Raw genomic sequence first — 21,020 nt, 5'->3', positions numbered from 1 at the left:
TTCTCTCATTCCTTAGTCCTGCTGGAATGCTAAGTTTATATCAGTGTGTCATCTGTATTGCTTTTTTCATAGTCCTGTATTACACACCTACTCTTAAGCTTTCTTTAGTACAGGTAATTGTGACCCATAGTTCAATAGCTCAGTAAGGACTCAACTCTCTTCCCATCGGTATCTGTCACCAGAGCAGACGCACAATTGCTCTGCAGGAACATCTGGTGAAAAAAAGCACTGTCCTGTGCTCAGTGATCTTCTCTGCTTTAGTAATTTGATGCTGCCCCTGTGAGGCTGTTCTGAGTTTTTTAAAATATGGAATATAGGAGATTCAGTGGGCTTTTCTGAATAATACCAAGAAATACTGTAAAGATGACAGGAACATAAACACAGAGCTGCACTTCAGAGCTTTGTTTGTAAAATTCATCTTGGCTGTCTAATTCTCTTCTATTAGGGAATGTTTTTAGACAGTTTTACACGTTTTTACACAGGAATATTAATTTACATATATGTTGATAACATCATAAATTTCTCTCTTCCATCTCAGCACTTTTTTATTAAAAAACTGCTCTACTAGTTGGCTACAATGCCAAATAAGTCTTTGCAAAGAGCTTCTGTTTCTTTCCTTATTTTTTTTTCTGTTCTTCCTCCTATCACCTGAATGAGATGAACATCATTATGCTCAAAATTATTTTGGCCTTGATGGTAGGAAGGCAAACCAAATTCTTACAACTCCTATAAAAACAATACAATTGGTGAGTTATGATTGTCTAAAATTAAATAAAAAATCCCAGAAGATTCTCTGTCCTGTGGAAAACTGAATAAGCTAAGAACTTTAAGGTTAATCTTGGGAGTCTACATATTGTAATAAATATGGGGGAGAGCTATTGTTAAACCTCCAGTGACACCAAGACTTCTCTTCTGGAGCCCAGCCTGTTGTTAGTCACATCTGGTTCTTATCAGGATTCCTTGAGGCTGGCACTCATATAGGCAGAGGTTCCTGCATTTAATAGCTGAAATACCATTTTGTTATCCGGTGAATAAGGGAAAAACACAAAATAATTGTTCCGGCACTGTGTCCTGCAGTCTTTGCTATAACATTGTGCAATGCGCAGAACAGCACTTCCTCTAATTGCAGTATCACAGCACCTTCTGCCCTGCTGGAACACTGGAAAAGCGTCCTTGTCTCTTCCCCTTAGTGTTACCTGTTGTATACATTTTTTTTTCCCATTCTCTTTTTTGAACCTGCTGATATTTTTGCTCTCCATTGCCTTCTATGGCAAAACCGATTTCAGTACTGTGTCAAGATACATTTATCTTTTTTCCATTTTATACTACTCATGCTTTAAAGTTTCATTGAGTGAACCTTAGTTCTGGTGTTGTAGGGTTTGGTGAATAACAGCTCTGCATTCACCTTATCTTCATGTTTTCGTAATATTTTATCTCTGAGACACCTTCCACCCCTGCAACCTTTTCTTGAAATTGGACAATCTCAGCTTTTTAAGTATCTTCTCAGCTGCCCCATCCCTTTAGTGACTTTAAGCAGATCTTCTCTTTAACATCCCTGACACCAATAAGTCACTCCTGAGGTGTGGAGACCAGAAGAGCTTGTAGCACACTGAGAAGGCACAATAAGGGTAATACAGAAGCAAAATGTTACCCTTAGTCTTGCTCTTAGCATCCTTGCTGGTGGTGCCCAGGACATTGTTGGCTTTTTTATCTGCTGTGTACTTTGAGTAGATCATCTCCCAAAGCTGTCAGTTGTGATCCGAGTGCAGCTTCTGAGTTGTGTCAGCTGGTCCTGGTCCCAGCTGTGCTGTGGGGAGGATTTGGAGGGGCTCTGAGCTCCTCCCATAAGAGCAGGAAGGTGGCTGCAGGAACAGTGCTCTTGCCTCAGGGTCATAACTTGTCATGTCCTCATTCAGGTGCAGCATGTCTGGACCATGATCCAGAGTTGCTCATACGTTCTTAAAATCCCACGTACATTTCAAGATGTACAAAGTGTACAAGTAGCAACATGTCACATTCAAAATTTCCCAAAGCCCATTTTATTACATGTAACCTTAAAGGTTAACAGTCTTAGGGCTTCATGATGGAAAATCTTCCAAGCAGGAAACACTGAAACCCACCTTATTTGACATATGCGAAGACGTCTGAATTTTTTTTGGACTGGGATGGGGGAAATGAGGTTTTAAAAAATCCCGTGAAAAATGAAGATCTAATTCCATTTTTGTCACAGCTCTCTCATAATACTCTCAGCAGTGTAATTCAATGCCTGTTGTCTCTGTTTCTTTACCCACAAAAAAGAAATATCTTTCCCCTTAAGGGTAGAGTTAGGCTAAATCTTTTAACATTTTTGAAGTGCTTTCCAGTCTTTGCTTGCCATGCAAACACAAGGTTTGCTAATACTTTTCTCCAAGTGTTGCTATCTAAGAGATTCAGGAGGAAGTAAGCAAGTTAAGGAAGTCTGAGCTGCCAAAACATTTCTTATAAGCAGTTCTTGTGTTCTTTCTAAGTATGATTCATTTTCTTCTGTAAGCATATTTTTTCTGCTTTTTTAAACATTGAATTCTACATAACTTTGTATTGCAGAGCTGTGGTTTAAATTGCATTGTGACAGATATAAGGCTGTTTGCTTAAATTTATTCCAGGATTCTAAAATTCCAGAAAAATACCATTCTGTTTTTGGTTTTGTTTTGGTGGTTTTTTTCAGTGTTTGGCTCACTTTTCACTTACAGGAAAATAAGACTGAAGAAATAATACATTAAAAAGAGACGGGTAACACAAAGGCAAAATTTTGTAACACTGCTTTGCCTATTGTTTCATTCAGAAAAATTTTTTAAACACATATGTTTCTCTGTGAATGGCTTACAGCTTACTAAACTGTGTGCTATTTGTCCCCAGACTACGGCCAGGCAGCTTTGTAGATTTAAAACACCATTAGAAGTCTTCACAGATATAAAGATGTAAGAAACCAGAGTTTCTCACTGTTTAAGCATTCATTTTCAGTGGTGTACAGTGTGTATTTTGACTCTCACAACAGCAAGGGATGTTCATAGTGGCCCAGCACAGGCACCAGGATTCAAAGCATTACAACTTGTTCTTCAGCAGCATTTAATTTTCTCTGCTGGTTACACTCTATTTGAGACTCGTAGCTTTGCAGCTGGTGGAAGAGGGACTATTTGGTGGTATTTCCAACATTAGCATATACCAATATTCACAGCTATATTTGGTATTTTTTGAGAGCCCAGCTATTGCAAACAAATTATTTTCTACGAATCTCTGCATTGTTTCAATAACAACATAAGTGCCTAACTCTAAAACAAAAGTGAAGGGAAAACTGGACACGTCCAGGGCTACCAAAGTTACCAACCTAGTGCACAGTTTTACTGCTCTGGCTTTGTGCTGGAAAGAGCTCTGGCAATCACGTGAATGCATCTTGCATGACGTGTTTCTGTTTATTAAAGTGCTTTGCTTACTGACAAGGTTTTTCAAATGAGAAGATGTCAAAAAAAAAAACCAACCCACCAAACACAACTCTAGGACACATTTTCAGGGCATCCAGGACATGTACAAAGTTGTTTGCCATGCAGGTTTATACCTATTCCACTTTTAGTTTGTTTTACCCTGGCAGACCTTTACTCCTGTGAGTCATCCTGATGTCTTTACTAGAATGACTCACCGAAGTAAGGTCAGCGAGCTCCTCATGCTCTGATTGAAGTGCAGGGGGTATTTTGTAAAGCAATTGAGGTCACAAGAGCACAAAGCCAAGTCCATGAGACTTCTTTCTCTGCTATTGCTAAGGGACTTTCGAAAAATTTCTATTTACTGGATCTGCAGTCCGATGAAGTCATAGGGAATTTCCCTGTGGTCTGCTATAAGTTTTGGATTAAGACTAAGTTTTGTAAGCAAAATTGCTATAAAATATTTTAAAGAGTTAAATATAAAAGCCTGGACATGAGAGAGTTAAGAAAGTAATTTTTTCACTTAAGAAATGAAAGTCTAATTGAACAAATCAATTTAAGAAATGAGTATATTGCTGAATACAATTCCTGAAGCAGGAATTTCCATCAAGAGAAGAAAGGAATGGAGTAAGCCCCCTGGCTGTGGGAGCTCACCATAGCATTCGTCTCTGGCTTTGGAAACATTGAGCTCAATCATGAAAGCCCTGCACTGAGGCAAAACTGATCTCAGAGCCTGCACTGCTGTGAAAGAGATTGTGAGGTTTGATTCTACCGGCAGATATAAACAGGAAGCAATACTGGCATAAGCTGGCTAATCAGGAATAGCCCAGTGCTAGTAATGCAATCAGGTGCACATATCTGTTCCTAGGTAAGACCAGGCCAAAGGGAAACCTGTGTCAGTCAGCCGAGCACTTAGCAATGAAAGATGATTTAATAAAACACTGAATTTCTTCTCCTGCCAGGGCAGGAAATAAGCCCTACGTAGCGGATATTAAACTGATACCACCATCGCTTTCCACTGAAAGCTGATTTTGTAGGTACTTCCTTTGTTTTGCTCATTCTCCATTTTTCTTTCAGTAGAGAAGTCTGTAAATAAAAAGCTAAACCCAGAAATTTACTCCAGGAATAAGCTGTAGGTTGGAATAAGTTACAATCCGCATTACAGAGACATAGAGCATTAGCAGTGCTTGGCAGTGTTATTGCTCCATTCATCTCATGTACTTTTTCTTTAAGGAGCTGAGGTCCGAGGTGGAGCTGGAGGTCTTGGGAGAGACAGAAGGGCTCAATCTCTCTTTCACAGCCATCTGTAACAATGGGACCCTTTTTCCACATCAGAGGAAATGCTCTCATGTGAAAGTGGGAGATACAGTAAGTGAAGAACAAATTCTCGGAAGACATGAATTCCAGAGAATTTAGAACACCGAGGTAGAGCATTTGCTCTTTACCAAGTAATCTTCCTCCAAAGGAGTTCCAAAAAAAGCAGGTGGTATCTTCGACCCTCTTGTTCTGCCCCATGCGTGCCCCCGTAGTACTCTGCAGACCTGCAGCTCTGAACAGGCACAATTTTCTCTTCCAGGTCTCTTTCAATGTGACTGTAAGTCTCCCCTCTTGCGAGAAAGGCAGAAGGCGTATTGTGATGAAACCAGTGGGACTCAGTGACACACTGGAAATGGAAATTCACCCACAGTGCAGCTGTAACTGTCAGGCAAAGGCTGAGATGAATAGCCCAAAATGCAACAAAGGGAAAGGGTTGTTCGAGTGCGGAGTGTGCGTCTGCAGCCCGGGGTATGTGGGGCCGCACTGCGAATGCGACGAGGGCAGCCTCACCACCAGCTCCTGTAAGAGCTCAGCAGATCAGAGCTCCTGCAGCGGGAGAGGTGACTGCTACTGTGGGCAGTGCGTCTGTCACCCATCTCTATACGGAAAGGTGTATGGGCCACGCTGTGAATGCGATGACTTCTCGTGTGTGAGACACAGAGGGCTCCAGTGTGGAGGTATGGTCCCTTTTTAGTGTCTGCATTTTAGAGCTATATTGTCTCACTCTTTGCTATGAGCTTGTGAATCTGTATTTTTCATCAATATATTCAATAGCAATTACTTCTGTATGAAGTGTAACTTACTGTTTCTGAATGATCTTTACCTTAACACAAGAAAAAAAATTTAACCCTGTATTCAAATTCAAAACTGAGACACCTTTAACCACTCCATTGTTAGTCTAAGTTGACATGGCTTTACTGGAGTATATCAGCTACCATCACACAGTTTTAAGTCCTCTGACTTAAAACTGAAAATACAGAGGGAGGAAGAAAGATATTTAGGAGTGAGAAGAGTCAGAGAGGGGAAAAATACATGCTATTAAGGAGAATGATTTTAAAGGTTATAATTCAGATTCTTATTAAGAGACTGATTTAAAGTATAATAAACGTTTTTCCAGGCAATGGTGACTGTGATTGCGGGGAATGTGTGTGCCACAGTGGATGGACTGGTGAATACTGCAATTGCACAACGGATACCAGCCCCTGCGTTGCTGAGGATGGGATGCTATGCAGTGGGAGAGGCGAATGCATCTGTGGGTCATGTGCTTGCACCCATCCAGGGGCTTCAGGCAAGATGTGTGAAAAATGCCCTCTCTGCGGTGACCCTTGCAGTTCCAGGCGGTAATGTGTTGGTTTTATGTCTCTGACCTTTGTATCACCTAGGTACCTATTTCCTATACTGCCTCTGCAGTGAGCTTACAGCTGCTACCGTAAATTCGATTTGCAGACCAGAACCCCAGAGCTTCTTTGTCCTTTGAGAGGAGTAGTTATACCTCATACATCAACTATTTATCTGCATTACTCCTGTACAGAAGAACTTTACAGAAAACAATTCCACCACCTTCAAGCAGCACAAGGAAAATATCACAATTCCACTGTTGTCCCTGGCTATAAAACTAATCAAAATGTCATGTCTACTTATTTAGAGTTAAGGCCCATTTCTCTTCCATACCAGCTTTCCATCACTGTATTTCCATGCTTGTCACTCCAGCCTACACTACGTATGAGATGAAAAGCAATTCTGTGCCACATCATATATATGTTTGTTCAAAGCTTTAAGGAAAGAGAGCTTCTGCATGCAACTGCTCTAAACACCGAGGACAATGCTGCTACTTTGCTCTGCCCAATTTGGCAAAGAAAAACAGATATAAGGTTACACATTGGGCATTACATTAGCCTATTTAAGCGTGTATATTGTATGCAGTGTTAGACCTTTTCTCTCTGTTGCACTCACTTCCCTTGGTGAAACACAGGGCAGAGAAAGTTAAAAGAGAGAGAATGTTGGGAATACCTGGATAGGGTAACAAAGAGAGCTTGAAAGGCCAGGTCAGAGGAGTTGGAGATGAATGGGTAGGCACCTGAGAAAAAGAGTGGTAGTATGAGAAACATGGCAAATATGACAAAACCACCATCACCTCTTAATTTGTCACCGTGAGATAGAGGCTATCCCATTACCTGCTTGCTTTTACTATTCACCATCTCCAGAGTGAGTGGTAAAGTCACCTCCATCCCATGAAGATAATCTCAGCAGCCTCAGCATATTCTCATGGATATATGTAACTAAATGCAACAGGAGATGGCCAGAGGGTTTTTATGGATGGTTTGTTGCAAGCCATCTTAGCAATCTAAGTAAGTAATTCCTGAGACAAGTAATCACATTCAAGAGACACCTTTAGAGACACCTAAACAGTTTTTTAATCCATTACTCAATAGATTTTCAACAAAGGAAGACTTATAGTAGGTGCCCCAGCTTGATCTCTCTGAAGTCGATTTCAGATATTGTTCATCTGATAGGCATTTCTTTGGCTGGTATGTAGTGTGAGCTTAGTTAAAGAAAATTATTTTTGGAAATGAAATTTGTGTGTGAGTAGCTTCATGTCTTAGATAGACCTACATGAATAATGTTGCCTGGGGTTTTGTCTGGTAGCTAATAAGCTGGAAGAGACAAGAGGACAAGAGAGAGCTTATCCACAATGCTTTTATTCATGTGGGGTTTTTTATTTTGGGTGTTGTTTTTGGTTACTACTTCGTCCATAGCACAAGACCTTTTGTTTAACTTTTTTTTTTTTTTTTAAAATTCAGGTGCATATATACTGGCTTTTATATTGTTGCTTTGTGACAGGCAAAGATTGATGAGCTACTGAATTATTTTCTGCAGGAGCTGTGTGGAATGTCACTTGGCCTCCGATGAGAATTCACTGGCAGAATGCAGTGAAAAATGCAAATTGGTTGATGCAACTGTCAGCACCACAAAGGGTTTGCATACTCAGTCTTCCTTTCCTATGTGTGCATGATTAGTGATCGCGTCCCCTTTCAGTAATTCTATATTTGAAAGTAGCTTTGGTTTTCTGCCACAAAATTATATTAAGGATCATAAGGCAATTGCTGAATGTCTGCAATGGTTCTGTGGTGAGCAGGAAATGCAGATCAGGGCTGGTATTACTCCTCCAGGTTAATTAACTCATTGGATCATGCCTACTTTGTAAGCAGTTCATGTAAGAAAGGGCGGAATTTAATAAATACCAGTTCCTGCAAATCAGTGACTGATGAAAGCCCCCCAGGTTTTATGCCTGCGCCAGTGAGCTCCAGTGTGGCTTCTTTTACCATACAAGTGCAAAGCCTTAGCACTAAAAGTTAAGCACATCTTTCAGCTGAGCTCTCTGTAATTCAAAACTACCTTCCATCAATGGGAATTTCTGGAACAGGAATTAACCTTAAATAAAATTGTACTCTCAGAAAAAAAATATAGATTTAAATGAAATAGTACATCTTTGTCTTTCCCGTAGAGCAAGTGCTTGCCTGTTCAGTAGACAGTCTGTATTTATTCTAATAGAAATTCTAACCCTAATACCATGGCAAAATGCAATTGCTGGGCCAGATAGGAATGGGTATGCTGTGTCCACATCACAAGTGTAATGGAAGCATTAAATTACACAAATGTGAGAATTAGGATGATAATGCAGAATGCTGTATGCACATCTAAGGTCTGTGTCTGTAAACTGTTGGAAGCCCATCCAGAGCAGTGATGTAAATCTTTCCAAGAAAGATAATAATCCATAATCCAGAGTGCGAAAGTTGCAAATATTGCCCTTGTAAAAGAAAACTAATTCTGATTTTGTAATTTTATTAAAATTACCATAATGCTTTTCCCTTTTAGATATCAGCTTTTGTTTATGACTATAAAAAATGTCTTTACAAGCTTCAAAACCATATAAGCACTTTCATTGTATCTCTAAGTAAAGTTTTCAGGCCGCTATTGCCAGATGGCAGATATTTATAGCTAGGAATACATAAGGCATTCTACTTTCAAATATAATGAATATTAATCAAGAGCAGAAGCAGTCACTTATATGGCTCTGTTCAGATACACAGAGGTCACAGGAATATAAGCATGACAATATCATCTCCTGTTGCTGCTTATTTCCTTTTTTTCCCATATCCTGTGCTTCCCTGACGGGGACTGCCAGCTACTTCTTTAGATTTAAAAACTTCTTTGCAGCAATTACTGCAACTGCTGGAGTGAGGGCTGCGGAACTGGTCCCATCGAAACCCTGCTCGCCTGTGCCTGCCCCCATTTCGCCCATTTCATTTTAAATGCTCGTGTAATAGGTTAAAGAATTTGTTCTGGCATGCAGGTAGCCTCATTAAGATGTCCTGAGGGGAAAAAAAATTATCTTCAAAATAACAATAATAAATCCTAAAATCAAAACTGTATTACCTAAACAAATAAAGAAAAAAAATGAAAGTGGTATAACTAGACCATCACATAATATTTAGGACAGATTATTGAGTAACTTCATGCGGTACTAGACTGCTACTTTCTGGTTTGTATTTCAGTTTCTGTAACGGCTCAAGGCTTTTTAAAAAATAGAAATAGCTCTAGGTTAAAGAAAGCATTTTAAAGATTTACTTTCTCTTTTGCATGGGTGTGTTGCAACACAATGACTGGAGCTGTGCAGCAAAAATAAAAGGGTGGGCTTTACATTTTCTTGCCTCGTGGCTCTGCCCCACGGCAGGGAGCAGCAGTGCCGATCGCTATGCTTTGCTGGGCTCCTCCGCAGAAGGCATCACTCTTTGCTATTTATTTTCATCCCTTTGCCAGAGGATGCCCTTGTTGCTACCCAGGAGGAGCTGCCATTCCTAAAATACGGCTCCTGCCACCACCCTGGCCACCGGGCACCAGGATGCTCCTACACCAAGTCCTACAGGGACAGTTACGTTTTCCTTGGAGAAATAGAGTTTTTCTATTCCCATCGTGTTGCAGTGGGCAAATTCCCGGAGCAGCAACAAAGTGGATGCTGGGGCCTGAATCAGCTGAATCAGCATGGCTCTGTTTTGACTCAAAGTGAGAGGAAACTGTTAAAAAAAAGGGGGGCGCTTTGTTGAGCAAAAGGCAGACAATAAAGGGCATAACAACCTCTAAATTTACAGACTGTTTTGTTGTATCTTTTATCTCGATGTCTGCTAGGAAACAGTCTTTTGAACTTCAACTATCTAGCTTGCCAACATTACCCAATTCTCCCAGTGTGACTCCAGTGATTTCAAATGCCATTGAATCTAATGCAATGAGGCTGCAGACAGAAGTGGTAAAAGTGTTATGATTCACTGCAGAACAGAGAAAATTCAGCAGGTGTAAATTACAGGAGTTTACCTAGCTAGGCAAATTTTTGTGCCAGTGAACTGAAAATAATCTATATCATAGTCTCTCTTAGTGATCTCTCATCCTAAAACATCAGAGAAATAAAATTACTGAGCATAATCTGCATTCTGAATAGGTTGAACTGGCATCTTTGCTTTCATTTCTACATCATTCCACATAACCAGCTTCCTGCTTTCCTTGGTCTCAAATTATGACATTAAATTAAAAATTACAATTTAAAACTAATGTATTTGCAGTTGCTGCCTTCTGGATGATATTTGGAATATGCCTGCAAGTGTTTTTTCTGCCTTCAGGAGAGCTAAATGCTACTCTTTTCTTTCTTTTCTCTTTCTCTCTCCTTTTCGCTCTCTTTCTTTCTGTCTTTCTTTCTATCTTTCTAGCAAGCTATTCTTCAGATCTGCTTGCTTAAAAGAGTTGGGAAATAACAAATATTGCAAAACTTGTGACAGTGTTACTGGAATTGTGACCTGGCTCTGAGTGCCATTAATTCCGTACACTCAGTCTGCAGTTTATGGCTCTTCAGGCAAAACCAAGTGTTGTTAAATCAGCAAATCTCATCTGCACGTCATCTTGACATTGCTCAGCCACCAAGGACAGGCAACAGCTTAAATACAAGATTATCACAAACCAAGAGCATGTTTACGTTAAAATCCAACCAGATGTGATTCTCTCTTTATAAAAAGAAAAGGACTGTAGGGTAGTCGACTATTTATACTTCCATAATTTCTGTGGTGTTTAATACTGTTCTCTATAAGACCAAACTTTATGATAATAAGCAATATGAAAAAAAAAGTGAGAACTTATCTCTTTATGTACCACAGTCTTCTTTAAAATCCATATTCCTGTCCAATTCCTACATTATATTTCATTACTCTTCATGTAAAAGTTTGAGGACTTAAGATTTTTGGCACAGTTGTGCATCAAATTCCAGTAAAAGTTTTGACTGGGCAAGAAATAATGGAGAGTGACAATTATTTTCAAAGAAATATCTGAGAAACTTACCGTTTTTCTTACCAGTAAAAATGAAACTAAATATGTTTTTCTAAAAATGTACTGAAAAGCGCATCTTTCCAGATTTTCAGTGATCTTTAAATCACGGGTTGGATGCAAACACAGTAAGAAGTGTTCAGTCTCAGAGGTATTGCACACAGTTATAAGGTTGGATATTTCTGCTCTGTAAAAATACATATCATGGTTAGGCTCCGAACTATGAAATTTCTGGTTCTAGACCTGTAGTCTCAATTTTCGAATTTAAGTGCTTTTATCGTCCCTCACAGACAGTTTCATCCTGTCTCCCTCTTCCCTTTGAATGAACTTTTCTTAACAGGAAAGGTTTCCCAGTTAGGAATCATCTGTGAGGGAAAAATTGGTTAGGTTTGAATAGGCTTGATTAGATATACAGATCTGCATTAAATGGAGAGAAAAATAAATGTGGGCAGACTGTCGTCTCAGGTTACTCTTTATCCACTTCCCTTGGAGTCACATTACAAAGATCTCAGAATCACAGTTTTCTGTTATTAATTTACTATTATTTTGTTATTTATTTATTTTTGTGACAATAGCAGAAATACCAATCTTTTAGAGGGCTACTGGAGAAAAAATAGATGGCAGCCTCTTTAACATTGTCCATTGCTCTTTGATGTATGTATATGTACTTCTGAAACATAATCTAGACACTGTAGGAGTAGCTGTAAACCAAAGAGAACATATGGTTTACTTTGTCCTGTAACTAGGGATTACTACATCTCCTAGGCAGCTGGTGGTTAAGTGTCTTGGATGCACTTCCATTTCATTGAAATTTACAATACTCCAAGTAAATAAGGTGCACAAGCTGGTCAGTGCAGACTGACAACACCTGGATCAGTCCTTGGGAAATAGGAGTGAAAAATCTGAAACAAAATTTAGAGTGGAAGAAAAGCCATAATATTTAGCAGAAATTCTGAGGGCATTTCTGCTTTTGTTTTTCAGTCGTTACCATCCACAGACAAGGCTTTGACAAACATGATGCCAACAGTGTCTCTTTATTACATGTTAAATTTCATTAGATCTGACAAATGACTTTTGGTTTTTTGCTCCCTCTGCAGATTATTCAGAGGATAAATCCATTCCCTGCTCTTTGAAGGGGGAAAACGAATGTATAACCACATTTCTACTGGCTGTGGATGAACAGGGAACGACAGTCATTCATAGCATAGAACAGAAAGGTAAGCATTGAGCATTGCTTTTTTAATGTGAAATATGATTTAAAGATACAGGCAGGGTCAGCTATCTAGGACCTGAGCTCTTTCCAGCAGCACTGCACATCCTTGTGTCTGTAGCTTTCCTCTGCCCAGACAAAGCATCACCTCCCTAAGTAATTATCGAATGGGTAGTAAAATAAATATCGGCCTTTCATGAAAGATGGGCAAAATTATCCCTGGGCTTCAAGTGTAAGTTATTTTTTCTAAAGCACTGTACAATTCTAAGACGATGATGCCAAATGTCCTTTGCATCATATAAGAAAATTATACTTCACTTTGAAATGACATTCATTTCACAGATGGACAAATATCCAAAAGACTGTCTGATTTACTATACCTGATGGAATTCTAAAATACATTTATGATTACATTTAATGTTATAGTATTATTAATTTTTTAATATTTTGCGTAACTAACATATTCATTTGATCTCTTTATATGCTTTCATTTAATGTTATTTCTTTATTTACTGTTGTTTCACTGCTGTTTTTTCATTAAAGCTCTTAATCATATCAGACAAGAGAGAGCACAGACACTGCTTTTCAGCTGCCAGTTTGGATTCCAGGCAACATAAATGCATTTTCTGGGGGCACACCCTATGTCTCAGTGCTAAATGTTAATTAAGTTTTAGGGAAAGCAATGCAGATTTGTAACCTCATTCTGATGGCACAAATGGGGTTTATTTTGTTAACCCTCTGTGTAGCATTTCTCTAACATACTGTGGGAACAAGAGTGATTTCACTGCATGAAAAAGCAGCATAAGGATTGTAGTCTGGTTTTATATAGGTTACTATTACAGCAAAGATGGTTGTAGGAAAGGCTGGTTTACTTTGTAAACTACACCTCTAAGACTGAAATATTTAAGGGAAACCCACTGGGAAACAAAAAAGTCTTTATTAAATGCTTCTACTATGCATTTTAAGCAGAGCTGGGGAAAAAAAAAAAGTCAAAGAAATATTTTTATGAAGACGCAGTCCATCAAATGATACTATACGCAACTCTACAATAGCCAATGCTGCTGTCATCCACTGTTCCACTCCTGGGCCTTGAAACTATTGTGCTGTGGCAGTTGTGATGTGGCACGTGAATGTGAACTGAGATTAGAGCACCATAAATACTCTAGAAATTGGTTTCATTTATGGAACTGAAGTCAAGATGGAACCAGCAGCCGGAGTATTAACTCGCTGCTCAAACCAAACCCCATCCATTAGCTAAATAATGACATCAAGAATACAAGTAATGTGAAATACCATCCTTGTAAGCCAAATGAGATTGAAATAAATTTTTCATGTCCTTAAACCATAGCTCAGCAGAAAACTTTGTAAAATAGTAGCACTCACTGACTTTCATGAGCAATACCTCTTAATATTGCAATAATCAAACTTCTCTTTGTGTTTTGGTTAAACAAAAACTTCAGTTTTAGTTTTGAGTCTGAAACATTGTGTGTTAAAACTTATTACAGAACTTGAAGTGCAAAATTCCTTCAAATCGATCAGTCCATTGTTTTCAGAAACTCTAATGGATTATTTGTTCTTATTGTTTTCATGAGTGAAATGTAGTTTCCCCCTAGCACTCTTTTCTATCATCAAAGTCTTGACTCTGATACATATCTTGCTAGGATTTTTTCCTCTGCAACACACTGAGTATCAGTCAGTTCAATTAGAGCTTCAGCTATAACATTTTAAAACTTAGAATCTTGTCAAGTCAGCCCTGGTTTTTAGAATTATAATGACACAAATCTGAAAATAATTTTCTAACTTTCTGGAGTCTGGGTCTGTATCCAGCAGCTGCTAATCAACACAGTAAAAGAGCAGAGGAAGAATATAGCAATTGATTTTTAAACACTTCATTGCAATATTTTCAGCCGGTTTCACAAACGCTTAGCAGGTTCACAGAAGAAAAATAATAGGGACTTGAAGGAAAAGGCATGTACAGCTCACAGCAAATGAGATACCCTGCATGACTCTGATTTTAATGCCTAAAATTTATTGATTGGATACCCATAGTCATAATTTTCTTTTTTACTTCCACAGACTGTCCACAGCTTCCAAATATCCCAATGATAATGGTGGGTGTCACTCTTGCTATCCTTCTCATTGGCATTGTTTTACTTTGTATATGGAAATTACTGGTGTCAGTTCAAGACCGAAAAGAGGTGGCCAAGTTTGAAGCAGAAAAATCAAAGGTGAAATGGCAAACGGTATGTTAAATGTATTGATTTTATATAAGGCTTTTTAATTTGGTTGCATGATGCACAACTGTCTTGAAAATTCTATTTGTGTCTTGTTTTTGTTCTTTTAAATTGATACATTTTGCTGTTAGATTTTCACTACATTTAGTATTCTAAAAAGTAAAATTACAATTTTTGATAGGGATGAAAAATAGTTACAGCTCAGTCTCCTGGTTTAATCTTTTCCACATGTAAAATCATTTAGATGATGTTTTTATTTCTTGTTTTTTAGTTAGTACCTTGCCGTTAATCAATCTTAGAAAAGTTGTTCACTGCCTATGTAATTATCGCAGGTGTACCCCTCCTGCCAGAAACAGAGCCCGTTTTAGGAAAGAAACAGGCCATTTTAGGCCATTGTTGATGGCCTCTGTCATGATGTCATAAAGAGGAGCAATGAATGTAAGCTGTCCACAATGTAGGTAAAAGGACAGAGAAATTCAGGCTTTATCTTCTATCTATAGCTTCCTTACATCTAACGCAAGCTTGTACCACATGTTCCCTTTTCTTCTTTCCTTTCTGCCCTTGACTTTTTTGTTCTTTTGCAAACGTTTTAAGATTTCTGAGGCTCTTTGGAAAAAGACATGTTGAGTAAGCATTTCTGGTGGGTGTCAGGGGGACAGGCAATTATGCTGCTGTTCTCCCAGCTTCCACTCTTGCACAGAGCCCTGTGACTGCAACATTTCTGCAAGGATGGACACTGCCAGCCTTGCAGCTTTTGAGATGGGAAAAATCAACCACTTACAGGCAAGGCCACTGGAGAATGTTTTCTTAATACCTAGGGAGAGCTATGTATGGTAAGAGGGAAGCGAAGGATACACTTGATAGAAGCACTTTAATTTTGTTTTCTGTTGCCACAGGAAATGATAGGAATAGAATGATGAGAGGCCAGGATAAAAAAGCCCAGGTGGGACTTTGCCTTCTCCCATGGCAGTTTGTGGCGCCCAGACACCATCTGTGTTTTCAGAATGGTCCAACCACAACATCTGATACACAAATTCTGTCAGATATATTTGATAAAGTACTGTTTCATGGTGTCCCTTGTTCTAATCTGGCAGACAGATGTGAAGGGAAGCATGTTCCTGACCCTAGACTGGTTCATGCTGTCTCATACAGCCTAGTCTCAATGACAGTGGTTTAAAACTTAAGGAAGTTGCTGAAGGCTACCAAAAATTGATAAAAGGTACAGAATCACTTCTGTACAAAGAATAAAGAAGCCTTCGCTAGGGAAATGAAATAGCAGGAGGAGAGTGGGATATTGGACTTCAAATTCTTGACTGGGAATATTGAACATAGGCTGTTTGTTCACCAAGTTTTCCCATACAGGCATGGTGAGACAGCAGGCTCCAAAGAAGCCAAAAAAAACATCATTACACAACACTTGGTTAAGGCATGGGATTTATTTCCAAAGATATTCTGGGTGATGAAGGTTTGCATGGATTCAAACTGTTTATAGACACATACATAGGAGGAGGAGATCCTCTGTGACTCAGGAGGTCTGTGAATGTGTGCCTGCTTTTCCACAGCCAGCCTGCATTGCCCACTGTTTGGAATGAGTTACTGGGCCAAGCAGATGTTTGGCCCAAGTTTCTCACAAAGTAGTGCACAAATCACTTTCTGCACATTGGGAAGCAGAGTGGTACTAGCTGGTGTGTGTACAACCTGCATCATAACAAGGGTCCAAACAATTCCTTTGCTGAGGAGGTATGTTCAAGGCAGTGGTATGCAGTTACAACTGCTTTTAGATGAAGCAGTGGCAAGATGAGTTAAACACTGGATGACTGCCATTTCTTCTGCTTTTGTTTGTTTTTTTAGGAAACAAATCCATTATATAGAGGCTCAACAACCACTTTTAAAAATGTAACTTACAAGAACCAAGAAAAACAAAAAGGGACCATGGCTGCAGATTTCTATTAGCACCTGCGACGCTACAAACTTAGGTTTACTGGCAAGAGATCTAACCCACTTGTTTCTTCTAGCTGACTACGTGATATTTGCTTGCACATTGCAGTGATATAATCATTCTGTTAGAGAAGATATATCTCGTATTGGGAAAACTGTAGATAACATATTAGTGCTAAAGGTTAGTAGAAATACTAAGAACAAAAGAAACTTTACTATTAAAGCCCCCCATCTTAAAAAAAAAGCATTACAAAAAATTTCAGTTTTCTCATTAATACTGACCATTAAAAATTATCATATGTAAGCCTATTTTTGTGAAATTAGGTATACGTAATGAGCTGTACACTACTTTGTTCATATGCACAATCCCAAATATTTGTGTTTAGGAATGTATTTGTACCAGTCTATTTGGTGGGCTGGTTTAAATTTAAGAAGGTAATTTTTTCATGAATGCTGCTTAAACAACTGAGGTTAGTGGTTACTCATGTCATCTATGCGACTGAACAATTTTTCATCAGAAACAAGTAGTGTTATTGCCTATCTTCTATGTACATAAGATACACAGAAACATCTCGTCTCTAAGTCTTCTTTCTTGTCCTTGTTACTGTTTTTCTTTAAGAACTCAGTCCCTCTCAGGGAAAGCTAAATCAAGCCCTTATTCACTCGCAGAGTTGTTTTCTCTTCCAGGCATAGATGGTACTTTTTTTTAATTCTCTCTTGCTTAAACAGTAGTAGAGAGGATCCAGAGCAAAAGAGAAACACTTGTAAATTAGAGACACTAGTAGAGAAACGGTAAACCGCAGGATAACCAGAACTCAATTTCACCATTTATATCCTGTTTAGGCACTCAAAATAAACCTTGCATGCCGAAACATTACATGAACTGTTGCAGGAGCCCTTTACATGCAGGAAAAGTTCACACACACAGACTCAGTATCACACACAAAGACGGTAGTCTTCGGTTGATATATCCAAAATTCTGGGATTCTTTCACTACCCAGCAGTCAAACCATTTATTCATGTGTGAAATAATATATTCAGCTCTTTTGGGCCACCATTTTTTTTTCCAAATTAAGCAACAAAAAGACCTATGGCTTCAACTTCATATTCATTTCTATGATATTAATAAGGATTTTTACATGCCAGTTTCAGGTAGTTACTAATGACTTGCTATATATTTTTAAATCGTTAGGAAATTCTTAAATCACTAGGAAAAAAAAAGAAGCACCAACAAAATGAGCTAACGTGCTGGCATAAAAAATTACAACATTGGGCTATATTAAGCTAACAATAGTGTACTTTACTTCTAATATCACTTTTCCTCTGTATTTTTTAGTACTCTGGAACAGATCATCAAAATGTATATGTGAACACACTTGTAAAGGAAGACTTAGAAATCAAAGGTAGATTAACTTAGTCACAGACAAACAATTATGTCCATTTTCTATGGTAAATCACATATTTGATCTAAAATACTTAATGTTCATTTAGAAATAAATATTTACCAAGTCTGTGCAACTTCAGTCTCTCTGTCCTCTCCTGTGAGACTGATGTGTTAGCCAGCTCTGACCCATGCCTGTTTTAGGGCCTAATCAAAAACCAACTGGGATCAATGGCTACAGATGAGGATCTAGTTTCAGTGAAACTTTTTAGTTTTGGTTTACAAAGATTGCTTTGTTTAAACAAACGGGTTAACACTGTCTATGAGTGGATTAGAACTTACTGTTTATGTTTCTGTGCAAAGAGAAATAAGCACTATCAGATGCCTTTGGGAAGAAGGTGATGCTATAACCATGTATTAAATACAAAAGTATTGCAGTGTGACAGCAACGATGGTAATCATTTAGCTGGAACAAGTTAATTACAGGCTCGTATCTGTACTCTTTGGTATTCCTTCATATCTCATAGTGGAAACTGTGCACAGACAGAAGCCTGCATCTGCAGCCCTTCCAACCACTCGGCTCCTACATATATCAGTGCAAGTTACACATGGGACCAAATCCTATTTCCCTAGCACATGGGTAAGCTCAGGGAACGCAAAGCTGGCCCCTGGATTGTGTCTCAGATTCTGCTTGGGTCGGGATTGTCTAATGGAGTAGGGAAATCTGGATTTAGCCCATGTAAATTGTCTGTTACTGTCTTGTTTTTCATGTAGAAGTCATCAAATGACAAACTATCTCTGAAAGAAATTAAAATTCTTTTATTACTTTTAAAGTAATAAACCTCTATACTATTTATTAAATACCTTTTAAGTTCTGTTTCTCAAAAGACTGATTCTGCTGCTCATTATTAGAATGTAAAGCCCTTCTTCTATATGTTACCCATTTCAATATTGAAATACATTTCAGTATTCAAATGTTGTTAACAAAGTGGTGTTCACATTTCATACCAAACACTTAATGGTCTGCATTCCCTGTTCCTACAGGAGATTTCACTTCACAAAGCTACTCACTATCTTCCCACCACTTGCATTTTCTGATCATCAGCAAAAATCTGATTTGTTATGTAGGCAATGGTTACAGTCCAATTAAACCTCCTAGCAATCTCTCTCCAAATTAATAAAGATGTACAGAAACTGGGCAGTATGTTTTTTCCATTTCCCTGCTGTGATTGGCTGTACTGTAGATGTTCTGTGCACCTTCAAAATCATCAGGATGGAAATCATGCAAATAACTAAGAATTCATCAGGAGAGAGAAAATAGAAGGGCTTGGTGAGGAAGGTCTCTACTATTGAGGGATATCCACGAACTAGGCTCATTCATATGAAACATTCTTTTAACAGCATTAATTTAGATCATTAATTTTGATTAAACCCTCAGATTTCAAGAACTTCCAAGATCTTACATGCCAGTCACCCTAGAAATAAGGGGTGTGAACTTGTACCGAAGTTCATTTTTTTCTTTCTCTTTCCTTTACCAAATTATGAGTGGGTTTGCATGTTGGTGAGTGGGATAAAAAAAGTCTTTCTGCTTTTTTCATGAATATTGTTTTGATCTGAGGCTGGACCTTGAGATTGGTCAAAACATCTTTTTTTGATAGCAATACTTCTATTCACTGAAGAGTTACACTGAGTAAAATAATAATCATTAGCAATTTTATGGTACTTGTATATCTTTTACAACCTGTAGAATGGTAATTTCAGTAATATATGTTAAATGGACAATTTTCATTTGATTTATGAAAGTTGCATGTTGACCTGTAATGTATATGTCCAGATTGCATTCAACTTCATTTTGATAATATAATTAGTAGGTAGTGATTCTGGGATACGAGGCTCGGATGTCTAGTGCAGGACTCTCCATGTCTTGTCTAACTTTATATACAAGTTCAAGATGTTTTGCAGCGGGCATAAGGGAGTTATTGCCCCCCAAAACCTACCACACAATTAAAAGTAAAACAAGGAGGTAATTTTTATCTTACCCTATTTGAAAGAAATAGGTAAATGCCTCAACTTATTTCTGTAAAAAAAGGAGTTATTTAATCTTGAATAAAAATTGTAAAATTGAATGCATTTTTAAATATGCTTTTATTGTTTGTTCTTAATTTTCCATTTCAGCATGTGTCTTTATCGTTGTTTTCACATGATTTGATTAATCTTAGCAAATTTCTCATGCTTTGGTATACCCTGGATCTTATTTTACAGCTCCTCTCCCCCATCTATTTTAAGACAGCAAATGAGATTTAACATCTGGATTTACTTCTACTTGTGATTCTTTTACTTTTCAAGGAAATGAGTTAATGGATGAATGCTGTAAGCAACATATTTCTGGAATTCTGATTGATTACATATGGCATTCTTTTATACAACGATCCCTAAATTGCACAACTTCCATAACGATAAGGATCCATTAATTCTCTATGTGTAACAGTAGTAGCATCTTTTTGGAACTACATGGCAAAGCGCTTATTTTCTCTTTAATCTGCAGGCTACCTTTCCTTTTTTTCCTCTAAGGAAAAGTCATATATTTTGATCTCTGCTAATTTCCTGCTCTGAGGAAGAGAACATTCTTCTGCACCCTTGACAGAACTCTATTTAAAGTCTATTGTATTCTCCAGGCACTCAGTAAGGTCATGTTCTCTTGCATTTCACAGTGGATAGTGAAAAGCAAAACTGATAAAATCGCGCTATGTATACTCATGGCATGTAATTCAGAGTCTATTCTACCCCCTAAAGTCTATACTTTCTGGTTTTCTTTGTTTTTAGGAATGATTCATGCTCAGAAACGTTCACTGATGTATATATCAGCTACAGACAGCAACAAAACCACCATACTAACAGCTAGGGTAGAGAAATACAAAGGCTTTGGCGTTTTAAAGATCTTGGTAGATAAAATCTTTTTTTCTTGATGCTGGATTAGTCTTTCTATTCTACCAGTCATCACGCAAAAGCAGAGAGAACCAAAACCTGACTTTCATAGCAACCTCTCCCTTCCTTATGCTATTTACACTACAGTTCAGATTTATTTTTAATCAAATTGGACAATTTAAAATCATTTCAAG

At 38.1% G+C, this 21,020-nt stretch overlaps 1 protein-coding gene across 6 annotated transcripts in view; it reads left to right on the top strand.

Moving 5' to 3' along the window:
• The window catches only part of ITGB6 (integrin subunit beta 6), a 50,332-nt gene extending 30,324 nt beyond the window's left edge, over positions 1-20,008 (top strand). For 5 of the 6 annotated variants that reach the window (XM_054070224.1, XM_054070225.1, XM_054070226.1 and 2 more), the window contains 7 exons: positions 4,689-4,823; positions 5,032-5,449; positions 5,890-6,112; positions 7,650-7,747; positions 12,236-12,355; positions 14,425-14,591; positions 16,434-20,008. In XM_054070224.1, the coding sequence (XP_053926199.1) occupies positions 4,689-4,823; positions 5,032-5,449; positions 5,890-6,112; positions 7,650-7,747; positions 12,236-12,355; positions 14,425-14,591; positions 16,434-16,535 (1,263 nt within the window). In that variant the 3' untranslated portion in view covers positions 16,536-20,008. The remainder of the gene's footprint in view (positions 1-4,688; positions 4,824-5,031; positions 5,450-5,889; positions 6,113-7,649; positions 7,748-12,235; positions 12,356-14,424; positions 14,592-16,433) is intronic. The other variant, XM_009555514.2, reaches the window with a different exon arrangement.
• Positions 20,009-21,020: the final 1,012 nt, after the last annotated feature.

This window comes from Cuculus canorus, chromosome 6 (assembly GCF_017976375.1).
Source record: "Cuculus canorus isolate bCucCan1 chromosome 6, bCucCan1.pri, whole genome shotgun sequence".
NCBI lineage: Eukaryota > Metazoa > Chordata > Aves > Cuculiformes > Cuculidae > Cuculus > Cuculus canorus.
Note: the sequence above shows the minus strand (reverse complement) of the source record. Positions and strands in the feature narration are given on the sequence as shown.